Source organism: Nicotiana sylvestris, chromosome 12 (assembly GCF_000393655.2).
Source record: "Nicotiana sylvestris chromosome 12, ASM39365v2, whole genome shotgun sequence".
Taxonomy (NCBI): Eukaryota; Viridiplantae; Streptophyta; class Magnoliopsida; order Solanales; family Solanaceae; genus Nicotiana; species Nicotiana sylvestris.
This window is the reverse complement of record NC_091068.1, coordinates 103,646,072-103,661,632: the sequence shown is the minus strand read 5'-3', so window position 1 is coordinate 103,661,632 and position 15,561 is coordinate 103,646,072. Positions and strand designations below refer to the sequence as shown.

General features: G+C 36.4%; 2 protein-coding genes across 2 annotated transcripts; both read left to right on the top strand.

Annotated features, from left to right (window-relative positions):
* Positions 1–392: 392 nt before the first annotated feature.
* Positions 393–8,930, top strand: LOC104216952 (polypyrimidine tract-binding protein homolog 3-like). Its single transcript, XM_009767092.2, has 15 exons — positions 393–540; positions 2,187–2,250; positions 3,284–3,355; positions 3,443–3,519; positions 3,669–3,750; positions 5,224–5,347; positions 5,653–5,717; positions 5,821–5,870; positions 5,994–6,035; positions 6,145–6,196; positions 6,289–6,343; positions 6,434–6,447; positions 6,815–6,922; positions 7,060–7,203; positions 8,302–8,930. Exons 2-15 carry the CDS (start codon positions 2,194–2,196, stop codon positions 8,689–8,691), a joined length of 1,332 nt encoding a protein of 443 aa, XP_009765394.1. The 5' UTR covers positions 393–540; positions 2,187–2,193; the 3' UTR covers positions 8,692–8,930.
* Positions 8,931–10,056: 1,126 nt separating this feature from the next.
* LOC104216951 (asparagine--tRNA ligase, cytoplasmic 1-like) lies at positions 10,057–14,430 on the top strand. The gene is made up of 6 exons (XM_009767091.2): positions 10,057–10,627; positions 11,408–12,049; positions 12,454–12,707; positions 12,792–12,921; positions 13,738–13,796; positions 13,992–14,430. The coding sequence occupies exons 1-6, from the start codon at positions 10,148–10,150 to the stop codon at positions 14,173–14,175; spliced, it is 1,749 nt and encodes a 582-aa protein (XP_009765393.1). The 5' UTR covers positions 10,057–10,147; the 3' UTR covers positions 14,176–14,430.
* Positions 14,431–15,561: the final 1,131 nt, after the last annotated feature.

The following is a 15,561-nucleotide window of genomic DNA, read 5'->3' as shown; positions in this document are numbered from 1 at the left end:
TAAAATTGAATTATTTTAAATTGTAGAAATGTGTCACTCTTTTTGAAACGGACTAATAAGAAAAATATGTTATATAAATTGGAATAGAGTGAGTAGTACTTCCTCCGTTTACTTTTACTTGACATGTATACTAAAAATATATTTTTATTTTTACTTATCACTTTAAGCATATCAAGAGCAGACAATTTTTTTTCCTGTTATACACAGTATTTATTACTTATTTCAAATTATTTTCTCAAATCTAATAAAATATACATCAATTAATATAAATATCATAATAAATTATGTACTTTATTTTTATTTTTTAAGGGCGTAAAAAGTTAAAACTTACCGGCCAAAAGTGAACGAGGAGTACTATTTCTTACTTTGAACCTAAGACCATTTTTGTCATTTTGTGGTAAATTCTGTTCCCCAGTGGCTGTTTAGATGTCCTAGAAATAGTAAAAGCAGCTCTGTACTGAAATGAATATCCCATATCGTCCCTCAAACCCTAGACACACACACATACTCTCTCTCTCCCCTCTCCTTCACTTTCTGAAGGTCAGTCGGATCTTAGTTCAGTTCTTTATTATGTGTTTAGGAGTAACAATTATTGCTAATTCGTGCTACTCTTGAGCTGTTATTGAATTAGGGGGGTTGTAAAACTCAAGTGTTTGAAGAATATTAGAATCACTAACTTGTGTTATTGGTGGGTACTATATGGTTAAGTTTGATAAAAATAAACTATTTCTTGGGCATGTCTTAGTTTTGTTGTAATTGCTAGGGAGCTTTATTAATAGCTTAAAGTGTTTAATCAGCAACTGGCATAAGTTAGAGGCTTTAGACTTTTTCTGCTCTCTTTTTTTTTTTTTTTTTTTGATTTGCACTGGGTGTCCGAGTCTCTGAGAGGCCCGACTAATCCCGGGGGTGCAGGCCTTTTCTGCTCTCTGTTTCTTTGGTGACAGATGTTTTATATGTGATGTTATAGAACAAGTATTCTTCTTTCACAACTTAAACCAAAATCAATCAGCTACACGTCAATCCCAAATTAGTTGGGGTCGACTCTATGAATTAGGAGGTATATGCACTTGTTCGTGATGAATAGTCGAGCTTAAATGGAACTGCTGTTGGAACTAACTAAGCAATGAACCTGGATACCATTTAATGTACCGTAAAATATGGATCAAGCATTTAAGGGAATGTTTATTTAAATAAAAATATGGTATTGACCTAGGGCTTTGGTCTAAGTGGTAAGAGCATAGATTGTGATGTGTGGTCTAGGCGCACGTCACGGTTTCGTACCCTAGACAAAAACTTGATATTTAAATGGAGAAGGATACAAGGGCCGGCCCATTATCCACCGAGTTTCCAACCGTGCGCCACGGGCCCTCGGGGATTTGTCGGTTATTTTTAAAAAAAAGGTATTTTGCCTAAGTCATCGGTGGAGCAAAGATGTTTACGGGTCACTGTCACTACTGGGAAAGGGGTTTTGGTAGTGAATTACTTATTACCCAAAAAAGAAAAACATGGGTGCAAGCAGCGAAAGGGCAAGTTCATACCAAGGGGGTTGCACTTTTTGAAGAATTGACTGGAAAATAATTAATACTTAAGAGCATAGTGGTCGGTTGGCACAAACCTGATACTTGTGGGGGATGTATTTGAGCTACTGGTATAACTGATCTGTGCAGTGTATTTGGCAACTGCATTTAGTTATTTGCATGTGAAAAATATTGACAACTTCTATATGTCTATTATTTAAAGTGACTAATTAGTGCGAAGCATGATTTTTATTCCTTTCATGTTTCTTTTAAAGAAATTAAATGTTTTGGTAACAATGTAAATTAGTCTTAAGATTCTTGTTTAGGCTGAAGGAGTTGGGTGCAAAGGGGAGTAATCCGTGTCACGCTTAAATCTTTACTAAGATCCATAGCTTCACCACTTTTCCTTAATAGCTGAATTTCTTGCATATTTATCTTCTTTCTTACTCATTGATTTTCCATTACTAACAAGATGAACAAAGGTTTAGTTTTGTTAGTAAACCTTAGTGTTCTTACTTCATAGGTCTGATCATTTTCTTAATTTCTTTTCCCATTGCTACTTAAATCTTGTCTTGAACGTACTTAATCATTCTTCAACACAACATGATTTTGACGTGCTTTTGAGTTGTCTATTTATTTCAATGCCATTCATTTGTTTTTATTATTCAGGTAAAAAATGACTGAGCCTTCAAAGGTCATTCACGTTCGCAACGTGGGCCACGAGATCTCTGAGGTAGATATCAGGATTGCATACTGAATAGTCCCCCCCCCCCCCCCAACAAAAAAAAAAAAAAACCTATCCACTTTTGCTTTTTCTTTCTATTTGTCTCTTAGATAGGCATTTGTTCTTATGAGTTCAACACGTTATTTCTGAGCTCCAAGTATTCATGCACTAGATTTATTTTTCTTTACTATGTTCGCAGTATTCTCACGGCTGCATTTGTCGCATGGCTGCTCTATCAAAAGCAGAGTACTTCTATTATTTTTCTTTTTGTGTTGTACTATTTCCAAGTTTGAGATCAATCATGTGACTAACTAAAAAAAATTAGTGCACCTGATGTGCATGGAAGAAATATGCAAAGACGAACAAAAGCTTCTTAATAATGGAGGAAGTTTAAGATACACAAAAAACCCAGTGTAATAAATGATACACAAAAAGATAGGAAAATATGTGATAAATGATTCAAAAGGACTGCCTGCCACGTGCTAATGCCCATTCTTCAGAATTGGCCTAGCAGATTTCCCAGAGTGATCGTTCTTGCTTTTTATTTGAAGAGATTCTTCTAGAACCTGTGGCTGCAGGTGGAAAGCTCAACATCGTGATCTGGCAATTTGGTCTTGTTTTTCTGTGACCGTCCCTGGATTGCTTTAGCGTTGAATCATTAATAGTTTTGCGGTTTTTTTTTTATGTGTGTGTGTGTGTGCAGCGAAGCGTTCAAGTCATTTTAAAGGTCGGGTTATGTTTTCTTTTTAGCTTCTCGGCATTTGTTTCCCACCTCAATTTGAATTTCCAATAGAGGAGCAGTTAGCCTTATGCCGCTTTTATTTGGTGTTAGTGTTAACACATTTTGAAAGATGGATTCGCTTTGTACTTTGAGGCAGTAAATATTCAAACCTGAGTGGAGCAGCAAATCCTTCCTGTTGCATTCACTTGGCTGGCATCAATTGGATTTCTTTCTATTATTAGTTTTCTTTTCCACTCTATCGTGACAAGAAGGAAAGTGATGTTGTAGGCATGCAATGATTCTTATGTTGTTTCTTTCCAGAATGACTTGCTTCAGCTATTTCAACCCTTCGGCGTCATTACCAAACTTGTAATGCTTAGGGCAAAAAATCAGGTGCTTTTTTTATACATTTATTTTGAATGGCAGAATGATTCGAGTAAGTTGATGTTTCTTAAATTAATTATATCTTATGGAATACAGGCTCTCTTGCAAATGCAAGGCGTTCCATCTGCTGTAAATGCATTACAGTTCTATTCAAATGTTCAACCCAGCATCAGGTATCTTTTGAGACAAAACTTGTATTTCCAATTGGAGAGCTGTATGTGAAGCTTTTCATGTTACTGTGTTTGCTAAGCTTTCAAGAGACTAGACTTTGCTACATCTTTTTGTTTGCCTTGATTGGTGGCTCATTTTGCATGTCCAACAGGGGGAGAAATGTTTATGTACAATTCTCATCTCATCAAGAACTGACAACCATGGATCAGAACTCCCAAGGGCGAGGAGACGAGGTCGGTGGTTTTTTTAACAAGAGGTGGCCATGTGCAGCACTTATACTGAACTCAATATTAATGGTGTCCCTGGGTGACATACTCACAAACATCCAACCTGCAGACTAGAAAAAATTTCACGTATAATTTGTTGTTTGCTTTTAGCCCGACATGCTTTATAGATGTGCTGCATGGTTGAAAGAGTGATTTCTATTGATTACTTGTTATACGGGGCCACTAATAAGGAGTACACAGTTCACATCCAATTCCTTATTAGTTGTTAGTAACCATGTCAAGCGCATAGGGTGATAAATGACTTCACTCGTCATAAAAAGAAACCTTCCGAGTTGTGTGTATATATGTATTCAAATGACTAGACTAATGCTATCTCAAATTCGTAATGAGTAGTTGAGCATGTCACTATAACTAGTGTGTAAACATATTATGGAGATGTCAAGAGAAAATTTGAGATTTCACTGATCCCCTTGGATGGAGAAGACGAATTAACCGTTAAACCGCTTGTCTGTCAGGTTATGCCTGGTTCCTATGGTGTTAAAGGTCTAAGAGCTTAACTGATTTCTCTCTTTCACAATTTCTGACACTAAAACTCATTTAATGTGGTTGGAGGTGCTGAAAAGGTATGAACTTTTAGGGGAATAGAAAGGCCAGTAGAATGGAAATAAGGATGATTGCAAGTACAACAACAACAATCCCAGTATAATCCCACAAGTGAGGTCTGGGGAGGGTAGTGTGTATGCAGGTCTTAACCCTACCTTGAAGGTAGAGAGGCGGTTTCCGATAGACCCTCAGCTCAAGAAATAAGGATGATTGCAAGTCCATATTGAAATTGACTTGTGGATTTGTGTTAACTTGTTTGCCAAAAACCGATCTTTTTCATTGAAAGACAAGAGTCCATGTTTTGGAAAGATTGTAAGTTTCATTGTCCAGGAAACTCTGCTCTTCTCTATTAACTTAGAGAGAGAAAACAGGTCACTGAAGGGTAGCTCCTCCTTTGACTGAGAATTAAAGTGAAAGACTAACCTGCCTTAGCCACCAGTTTTTGTATCTCCCCAAGATCCTTTACAGTCTTTATGTACTTTGACTGTCATAAAGCATCGAGAACCAACATTAGCACTCATGTCAGTTTGTAGCTGATGAGCGCTTAAGAGGCCCTCCCTATACATAATTCTTTACTAAAGGCAAAGATGGGTTTTTTTTGGGGGGGGGGATTTGTGCTTTAAATAACTGAGCGCCATATCACGAGGAAATAAGATACCGGGCTATAATGTAGAAGTCAATATTTATTTACTTAGCCATGTATTTTCTTGCTTTTTTTCATGCTTTCTGGTCTCTGTCTTTAAATCTTTTTTGCTTTGCTAAGATGAAATGTTGCTTTAATAGTTCCTCCGTTTCGTCATCTATTCCTCTCTATTCATTCTCTTCTCTCTCTTCTGTCTCTATGCTGCTCTGCTGTTCGGCTCTCTGGACTCTCAGCCTAATCGAATTCTCTTAGTTACGATACATCACGTGCTATATCCTATAACTGTGGAAGTGCTGCATCAAGTGTTTTCACCTCATGGAATTGTTGAAAAGATCGTGACATTTCAGAAGTCGGCTGGTCAGCACCTTCAAGTTTTCTCTCTCTCTCTCTCTATATGTGTGTGTGTGTGTGTTCTAACTTCTTGTTTTGTTTTTCATTCCGGAGTTAAATACTGGATAGAATTTATGGAATTTGATCATGGAAGGAAGTCTCTGTCACTTCTTTGTTGTGTTATACGACTCTAATCTTGGATGTAACTCGTTTGCTTTTTGCTTCAACTGTTTCGTGGAGCATATGTGAAATCCTAGTTATGAGACTTGCATTCTTCTTTCCATATCTGCATAATCTTTTATTGCTACTGATATTTGCTATGAACTTTGTAGGTTTTCAAGCTTTGATTCAGTACCAATTACCCCAGAATGCTGTTTCTGCTAGGAACTCTCTCCAGGTATGCTTTGTGTTACATAAAGTTGTCTTGTCGTGAGAGGATTATTTTGTGCTGCTTTATTTATCTTAGATGGTGAAGCTTAGTGCTTACAATTTTTTAATAGGGGCGTAATATATATGATGGTTGTTGTCAGCTTGATGTACAATTCTCAAAGTAAGGTTTTAAATCCTTTTTAAATTGTGCTGCTTTTGTGTTTGCACGGACATAATTTGCATCTTTTCTCTTATATACTATGATATGATGGGTATGTTTACCATGGCTTATTTTGTGATTCAGCCTAGATGAATTGCAAGTGAACTACAATAATGAACGCTCGAGGTAACTTGTTCATTGCTTTCTCTCATTCCCTCTTATACATCTCGAAAATAGTTTCTATTCTTCAGTTTGTGGGGAAAATATTCATGTACTGCATTATCTATATGTGCAGGGACTTCACCAACCCAAATCTACCATCAGAACAGAAGGGCAAATCTCCTCAAGTAGTTTCCATTGTTTATTTTTCTTACTTTTAGCAGGAATAAGAGTTTTCCAATATGGATTATGTTCAAGCTTTGTCATTGTGTAACAACAGGGATATGGAGATGCAGGAGGCATGTACTCCTTGCAAGGTTCCGGGCCTCGTGGAGGTGCTTAAGTTAACACTATTTTATTATGTTTATTGTGAAATTTTCTGATCTAGATATTCCTAACTGTTTTCTCCCTTTGTTTTTGTCCAGTTGGATTTCCTCAGGTGTGCATCTCACTCATCAAGTTTGAAGTATTTTAACATCTCTTGGTTATCTGCCTCTCTGCTGTCAGATCAGGCAGTTGAGTGTGACATAGATGCTTTCTGTCTCTGCGTTTGTTTTTCTTGCCACTACATCATCTCTGTTTTTGCTATCAGTATTAGCTACTAAATGCAGTAGATTAGGATATTTGTATCTTTATTTTATCTTCAATTTTATTTTACATGGAAATTTTGAATGATCAATGCTGGTGAAGCTGTAGTTGCTGCTTCGCATGCTACATTAGCCACATCTTTTCTCGATGCTGTCTTGCTCGCTTTCTCGTGTTTATGCCATATCGTTCTAAGTTGGTTTTTGCAATTATTGGAGTAGATGGGAAATGCTGCAGCAATTGCAGCTGCCTTTCCTGGTGGTTTGCCTCCTGGCATAAGCGGGACAAATGACAGGTGTACTGTTATTGTATCTAATTTAAATCCAGATGTAAGATTCTCTCTTTTATTATTACCATGTTAGCCCTTTTATTTTCTCTTTTTATTCTTTTTCTGTTTTAATTAAATCCTAAGGTTTGTGGCTCCTCATCTTGATGTTTCTCTTCTGGTTGCTTTTCCCTATTACAGAGAATAGACGAGGACAAGCTTTTTAATCTGTTCTCCATTTATGGAAACATCATCAGAATTAAGCTCCTACGGAATAAACCAGATCATGCTCTGGTTCAGATGGGTGATGGTTTCCAGGCAGAGCTAGTTGTGCACTTTTTGAAGGTCTGAATGGTGATATCTGTATTTCCTTTTTTTTTCTTTTCCTTTTTTGGATTTTTGTTTGTTCTGCCTCATTGTGGTGTCAGCAACCTTGCTGCTGCCACATAACCTTTACACACAATTTTAAAATGGAAATAAGATACTAAAATATAATTCAAGTATAAACTTAGCACCAAGCTGCTGCAGCATAAGCTTTGCTCAGAGTTTTAAAATGGAAACAAGATAAAATCTTATGTCAAATTAGTGTAGAAGACTGGTTTCTCTTAACTAAGTAAACCCATCATGCTGAGCATGTTTCTACCTATCCAAAAAAAAGAAAGAAAATAGATGACTGGTTGCTCTTTGTTACTCGTGTTTCTCAATTTTTGTATATGGGGATGTTCCAGATCAATAAAAAATTTATTTACTTCAGTTGGTTGCCCTTTGTATGTCATGTTCATCTACTTTTTGTTTATAGGGATGTTCCTCATCTGATCAATAAAATTATTTACTTCATCAATCAAACATGACATTTGATGACTCCAAAGAAAAAATAACTACCAATACAACTATACTTTTAAACCATGCATCTGATTACTAGATACTACCTCGTTTCTTATCAGATAAAATTTATAGTTTCTTAACAACCTGCAGTCCTTTTTTTCCTTGCTTGACTTTTAAAGCGTGATATCCCTTGTATTCCCACCGGTGGCAGAGCTAGGATTTCACCGGAGGGGGTCAAAATATAAAGAAGTAAACCCATGAAAAAGTCAAGGGTAGTCAATGTATAGTATACACATTAAAAAAAACCTAGATACACAGTGTAATTTTCCGACCCCTTGAATACATATGGCTCGGCTTCCCACTAAGCATAGATTCTGAATTTCAGTGAGTTCGGATGGCATGAGTTTACACCCAGTAAAAGATGGTTAGTAGATTTATAGTAGTTGAGCAAGTTTGTTCTGTGCTTATTTTCAAATGCCTCTGATATTTAGATCTTTCAACATATGATCTATTAATGCAGCAAGTTTACCTTGTACCAAAGTCCATGCATATCTTTTGCTTCATTCAAGCATCTATCTATTTGCATCGTTGTTAATTTCTTATGGGATTTTGATATAGGGTGCCCTGTTATTTGGTACGCGGTTGGAAGTCAACTATTCAAAGCACCCAAATATTATCACTGGACCAGATACACATGACTACTCAAACTCAAATCTCAATCGTTTTAACCGGAATGCTGCCAAAAACTACCGGTACTGTTGCTCCCCTACCAAAATGATCCACCTGTCAAGCCTGCCCCAGGACGTGACGGAGGAAGAGATCGTGGCCCACATGGAGGAGCATGGTACCATTGTCGGTACAAAGCTTTTTGAAATGAATGGGAAGAAGCAGGCTCTTGTTCTTTTTGAAAATGAGGAGCAAGCAACTGAGGCATTGGTGTGCAAACATGCTACATCGCTTGGCGGCTCGATCATTCGGATTTCCTTTTCTCAGTTACAAAACATCTGAGATGCCTTCCTTGATGCAAATATTAAAGAATACTATGGTATTGTAGATTCAATATTGACAATTGAACAATGGCTTTAACTGTGGTTATAACTTGAGTTTCTTCTAATATTCTTCCTTTCCTCATCCATTATTGTAGTTCTCTTTTCTTTGAGCTCAGGGTATATTGGGGAGATTGAAGAGTTTTGTACTAATAGGGTAGTCAAAATTCTGTAATAGAGGTGTTTTCTTCCTTCATTGCATATCACTTGCTGTCCATCTTCCATTCTTCTTCTATTTCTGATTAACTGAATTTTTCCTTTTTTCTTCCTATTCATCTTCCTCTATTGCTGAGTTCTTCTATTTTTGGTTTTGTGTGTGTGTGTGTATGTGTGATTAAACATTTGCCTGGGCTCTGTTGGATCATTTGAGTACAATTATCTTGAAGGTACGTTTGTTGCACATAATTTTCCTTCAGTATAATTTACATGTCTTCACATTATAGGTTATGTCATTCTACTTATTCCTTACCAATAATAATAAAAAAACCTCTACTAGTCGAGTCTCTCTCTACATTTTACATTTACATGGAAATTGTCTCTTAAGGCTATTTAACATCTGGATCAAAGGCGAGGGTTGCAAGTAAGAGACAGACCCCATTTCCTGACATATTGTTGGTTGCTCTTTGGGCAAGAGCTCAAAGAATTCTGCAAGAGCTCAAAGAATTCTATTAGCTCGGAATGTTTAAGTAATTCTAGTCTAAAGTAGTGAGTTTAGTTGATCTATTAGCTCGGAATGTTTAAGTAATTTTAGTCAAAAGTAGTGAGTTCAGTTGATTTGGTTCAACGTGCTCTATTCGATCCGATGACATTCCATGCATTAAGTATTAAAGTTTCTAAAATTTGGGGTCAAGAATCAAGCTTTAGATGCATGTCTAAACTCTAGTGTAATGTAGAAAGTAATTCATTTGAAGATTCTTGGGTTTGACAAGAAAAGTCGAATGTGCATTTGAATATTGTGTAGTCGTCCACCTCTTTAGAAAAAAGGGTTTAACTTTGACAAGCATTCGACGTGGTCTACACGGATTTGTTAAATAATTGCAAAGAAATTCAGAATAGGAGCTAAAGGAAAAAAATTTGTGATAATATTTGATTGAGCATGAAGTTTAAAATAAAAAGAAAAACTTTTAAAATTTTTTGTGACTATAACCGTAAGAGTAAAATAAAATTTTTAGAATTAAATTATTATTAAATATATAAATGTATCATTATTTTTTCAACTGATTACAAAACAAAGTGAGATAAATTGGAATAAGGGAGTAATATTTATTTGTTAGATCAACTTCATTTTATTTAGACCGTTTCGTTTCAATTTGACAAGCTTTAAATTTACGCCGATCTGGCAGTGTCACTCCCAACTATAATAACTACCAGGTAATCCCTAGGGTTTTTCAAAGCCAAACAAATCCCACATTTCCAAAATGTCATTTGATTCAACGCCGCCGGCGGTGGAGAAGCTCACCCTAAACGCCGCCACCGTAGACGAAGCCAAATTCTCCCAACGCGTCCCGATCCGTTCAATCGTCGGCCGTCCCGACGGCGGAGCTGGACTCGCCGGAAATGTGGTCAAAATCGGCGGCTGGGTAAAAACAGGCCGAGAACAAGGCAAAGGTTCATTCGCGTTCCTTGAAGTGAACGACGGCTCTTGCCCGGCGAATCTCCAAGTAATCGTCGATGCTTCAGTTCACAAGCTCGGTGATTTGGTACTTACTGGTACTTGCGTACACGTGGAAGGTGAATTGAAGGTACCTCCTGAAGGCGCGAAGCAAAAAGTTGAACTTCGTGTCCAGAAGGTTTTATCTGTCGGTACTGTTGATGCTGCCAAGTATCCATTGCCGAAAACTAAGTTAACGCTTGAGTTTTTAAGGGATTTTGTTCATCTTCGCCCCCGAACTAACACGGTATTTAGCTAATCTCATTTTTATATTTGCTCCACTCTTGATGTCCAATAATTTATTTAACAGGCGGATTATCGATTTCTACGGATTCAGAGTTAGTGGACTCGGAGTATATTTGTTTATTTAATGAGTTTAATTTGTATAAATAAGAAAAAATTTATACTATCAGGTTATCCGGAACATATCTACAGGTATCCTCTATAAAAAGTGGAATTTGTAATTTGAAATAAGATAGATTATGTACTAAAACAGGTAAATGTGACATGATAGTGTAAAAATAATTATCGGCCTAGGTGGATATTAGTTAAACTCTTATTTAATTACTTTGTTTATATATGAATATGGTGGTATGTGACAAGCATTGTACTTCCACTATTCCACTCCAATACATGGATAACTCTGTCTATAAGGTTAGACATATGGAAAGAAATAACCTAGTTTTTAGGTGGATTCTTCTCCCTTGGTTTTCACTCTAATTGTTAGGCCACAACCTTGGATGCAATTCATTTCACATAAGAAGTGGTTTTGGTAGAACGTTCATGTCCTTCTTGGGTTTAGCACATGAACTTTTCCATTAAAACTGCCCCTTCCAAAATTTATCTCCAAGTGATGTAGATTGTGGACCGTTCTCATTTTGCCAAAATTTTTGTTCAAACTTTGATTTTGCACTGTCAAAAATTTTCCATTCCACCAGTATCTTTTTGCTGACGGCACCGAATGGTGGATTATTTAGAGTATGTATGTAAATATATTTGATTGTAATCCAGCATTTTTCATTTTCAGATTTCTGCCATTGCAAGAATCCGTAATGCCTTAGCTTATGCCACCCATACATTCTTCCAGAAGAATGGGTTTCTTTATATCCACACTCCAATCGTCACAACAAGTGATTGTGAGGGTGCTGGTGAGATGTTCCAAGTTACTACTTTGATAAACGAAGCTGAAAAATTGGAGAAGGAGCTGAAAGAGAATCCTGCTCCTTCAGAATTTGAGATTAAAGCTGCTGAGCAACTTGTCAAAGGGAAAGGTGAGGCAGTTGCTCAGTTAAAAGCTAATAAGGCAAGCATTGAGAAAAGTGGTGGCAGTATTGTGGACATCAACAAGCAAATCAGTGCTGCAGTTGCTGAGCTGCAAAGAGCTAAAGAGAATCTACTGAAGTTGCAAGAGAGATTTAAACTGGGAGAAAGGTGTAGACTCTCTGCTGGTATTCCCAAAAAGGATGGAAAGGTTGATTACTCTGAGGATTTCTTTGCACGGCAAGCTTTCTTGACTGTGTCTGGCCAACTCCAAGTTGAAACCTATGCCTGTGCGCTTTCTAGTGTGTATACTTTTGGACCAACTTTTCGAGCCGAACAGTCCCACACTTCTCGGCATCTTGCGGAGTTCTGGATGGTGGAGCCTGAAATAGCTTTTGCAGATCTCCAGGTATTCATGTAGTTATAGCATCATGATGTTATATATATATTTCTGGAGCAAAATGTTTGGACAGTTAATATTTAGCTACCAGAAGTTTCACTGAGACATGGAATTGATTTAAACTCTTGGTACCGGCCATTCTTGTTCATAGTGGTTGAGAGAGTCCTCTTCATGCCACTAGGTCAAGAGTTCGAGGCTGGTAGGCTGCCTTGACAAACATAGATTTAAACTCTTGGTCTCTTACATGATTAAATTTTGAGTTCAATGTTAAATATGAGCTATACATGTATGGCAATGAAGCAGAGGTTATGTCAGATACTACGTGTAACACTCTCATAGAGTTTCTGAAGGGGTTCTTTTGGCCGGAATTAGTTTTTTCTTTCAATTAATCAAAATTTGTATTCCTTTGGCAGGATGATATGAATTGTGCTGAGGCATATGTGAAGTTTCTGTGTCAGTGGTTACTTGACCATTGCCTTGATGACATGGAATTTATAACTAAATTTATAGATAAAGATGCTCTGAGTAGACTTAGAATGGTTGCCTCATCAAACTGTTACCGAATAACTTATACAGAAGCCATAGCCATTCTCGAGGTAGCAGCCAAAGTGAAGAAATTTGAAAATAAAGTAGAATGGGGTATTGACTTAGCATCTGAACATGAAAGGTACTCTTTGTCCGCTGTCTACTTATTGGATCTGCTTTATGTATTCCTATAGCTATTCTGATCCATGATTTGCCTTGATAATAGATATTTGACCGAAGAGCATTTTAAGGCACCTGTTATTGTGTTCAACTACCCAAAAGGGATTAAAGCATTTTACATGAAGGTGAATGCAGACAAGAAGACAGTTGCTGCCATGGATCTGCTTGTTCCTAAGGTAGGCTTGTTGAATCAGCTGGCCTGTTGGAAGAAATACCTTTTTCCTTTTTACTCTTATAATATAGGTTCCCTGCACCATCCACCCACTGGCAGGTTGCATTTCCAAAACGTCTAGATGAATGATGCTTTGATTTATTTTGATGGCAAGTAGCTCAACTTATTGCTGCTAATGCGTATAACTCCTATTTAAAAAATCAGTAAGCTGAATATCTGTTTGAAATGGCATGGGATCTATTTAAGGTGTTTGTCCATGGAAATTTTTTGAAACCTTTCGAATAGCTTTTCCAGTGTTTGTTTAAGCTTTTCAAGAAGTTTTTGCCGATTATTTTCGAAAAGGTGTTTTTACCAATATATAAATCCCCCCCCCCCCCCCCCACACACACACACAAATCTAATCCTTTTTGTTTCTCAAACCTTTTTCTAATAATTTTCGGAAAAATCCTTTTCCTAATGTTATCCAAATGGTATGGAGTTGCTATTTCTTGATTTCACTAGAATGTTGTACGTGAAGAAATGTAAATTTTTTGGTGCTAAACTGAATCAAGCACTGTTGCCCAACGGAATGAAGCCATGTTTTAGATATAGGGAAAAAGATTGTCTGTCTGACCAGGCTGCATGCCTTAAGCTTTACATGAGAGTTAGTTGGAGCCAAAAGATCAGCTCTGTTTTTTAATAAAAAGAAACAGATACGCTTTACCTGCAGTGGGGCCCTTACAGGCTCCCCCCGGGGGGGGGGACACTATCCAATTCTCTTTCAAGCTCATGAGTAAATTTGTCTGCTGCTGCATGAACAAATTGTTTCATTCCTCTGCAGGTGGGAGAACTAATTGGAGGAAGCCAAAGAGAAGAGGATTATGAGGTCCTCAGAACAAGGTATGACAAATTTGCTAGAAGAGAGTTAGATTCTGTTTCTGGTTCACATATTTGGTGATTAAATTCCAGTATTTAACTGTTTGTTTGGCCTACCCTTTGTTGTCCTTAAGGTGAACTGGGATGAATTAACTTAAGGTAATTGCAATGAAGTAATGATGGAATTTGGACTGAGAATCTTCCATTTTTTAATTGCAGGATACTGGAGATGGGTTTACCACTAGAGCCATATGAGTGGTATCTAGACCTGAGGCGCTATGGTACAGTGAAACACAGTGGTTTCGGTTTAGGCTTTGAGCGAATGATTCTTTTCGCCACTGGGATAGAAAACATTCGAGATGTCATTCCCTTCCCCAGATATCCAGGAAGAGCGGATCTCTAAATGAAATTGATAGTCAAGGGATGCCTAGTTTTTGGAAATTATGACACCATTTTCTAGCATTGTAATTGTTATTACAAATTTCGATCAAATTCAGATACAGGAACCTATATTATCTTAAGATATCTCGTGAGTGAGGCATTTGGTTGCTTTGGTTTTGTTAGGTATATCTCCTTAACTAGATGTTTGGATGGACTCCAACACATGTAGACTTTCATGTATCTTGACCGGCATGAAATATATCTTTGTTTCTGGTAATGCTTTGTTACTTATGTACGTGACCTTTATTGCTTTGATTATACTATTAAGTCAATATTCCCAGAAGTTGAACAACATTTGGTAGGTTCTGTTAGTATTTACAGTTTTAATTGTTGACGAGACCAATATGCGTAGGATTTTTCTGCTCGTATTGAGTCAAATTCTAGTATAGTTTATGATATCATCTCATAGAGGTTGGTTAATTTAGGCTAGAGACTTTTAATATTTTACTACTATTTGAGAGAATCAAATTGATGAAAGGTGAGTGAGGTTTTAAAACTTGTTAATTACTTAAAGAAAACCGAACAACTTCCGAAAGATTTACAATTTAAAAAGAGTTGGGAATCGTTGAATTCACTTGATAATATTATTACAATAAAATCTCAATTTCTACATGTATTTCTCTAAAGAAGAATTGTTTATTGCTAATGCAATTATATTTTTCTAACTAAGAAAAAGTCAATTAATAGCACTCCATGAGGTTATGTAATTAATTGAGTTAAAACTAGTGGCAATCAAACTGAAATATTTTTTTGCCTGAATTCTGCTAAAAGGTAGTAAAAACTTCGTAAGAATATTTTTACCAAAAATCAGTAATCTTGCCTACAACAATTCCTTCGTGAGAATTAAAACCGAGACAAACAAGATTACAAATTTAACAAAAGAGTTTTACAAAAATTATTCTCACTCTACTATTTTATTCATTAGTTATTATATATTAATTTTGCCCCGTGAGAATTACAAAAATAATATAAGAATAACTTAAAGAAAATATACAGAAGTGATAAAAATAATTAATTAGAAACCATTATTTCAGGACAGTATTAATTATTAAAAAAAAAAAAAAATCAAGGCAAGGATGTATTAAAACTAAAATAATATTATAAAAATATTTATCAAGTTTCATCAACTATCCCAACAAACGAGATTACTCCATTATGGAGTATTTAAATCTCACAACGAAAAGGAATTCTAGAATATTACCAATACTCTTAGAAAATCCAAAAACTTACAAGAAAAAAATGAAATAGTTAAAGAAAGATTTTAAGACCAAAGTTTAGAGAACTGTAGTTCTCTTGCTACGTCTCTCCTTTTTTCTCCGATGAAAAATTTGCATTATATTTATAGAAA

Bases quoted from the DNA above. Each gene is read 5' to 3' on its own strand.
- LOC104216951 (XM_009767091.2), top strand. From the start codon at position 10,148: ATGTCATTTGATTCAACGCCGCCGGCGGTGGAGAAGCTCACCCTAAAC. The intron at 10,628-11,407 runs GTATTTAGCTAA...TTTCATTTTCAG, and splicing joins TTCGCCCCCGAACTAACACG to ATTTCTGCCATTGCAAGAAT. The intron at 12,708-12,791 runs GTACTCTTTGTC...CCTTGATAATAG, and splicing joins TTAGCATCTGAACATGAAAG to ATATTTGACCGAAGAGCATT.
- LOC104216952 (XM_009767092.2), top strand. From the start codon at position 2,194: ATGACTGAGCCTTCAAAGGTCATTCACGTTCGCAACGTGGGCCACGAG. The intron at 6,036-6,144 runs GTAACTTGTTCA...CTATATGTGCAG, and splicing joins TACAATAATGAACGCTCGAG to GGACTTCACCAACCCAAATC. The intron at 6,197-6,288 runs GTAGTTTCCATT...GTGTAACAACAG, and splicing joins AGAAGGGCAAATCTCCTCAA to GGATATGGAGATGCAGGAGG.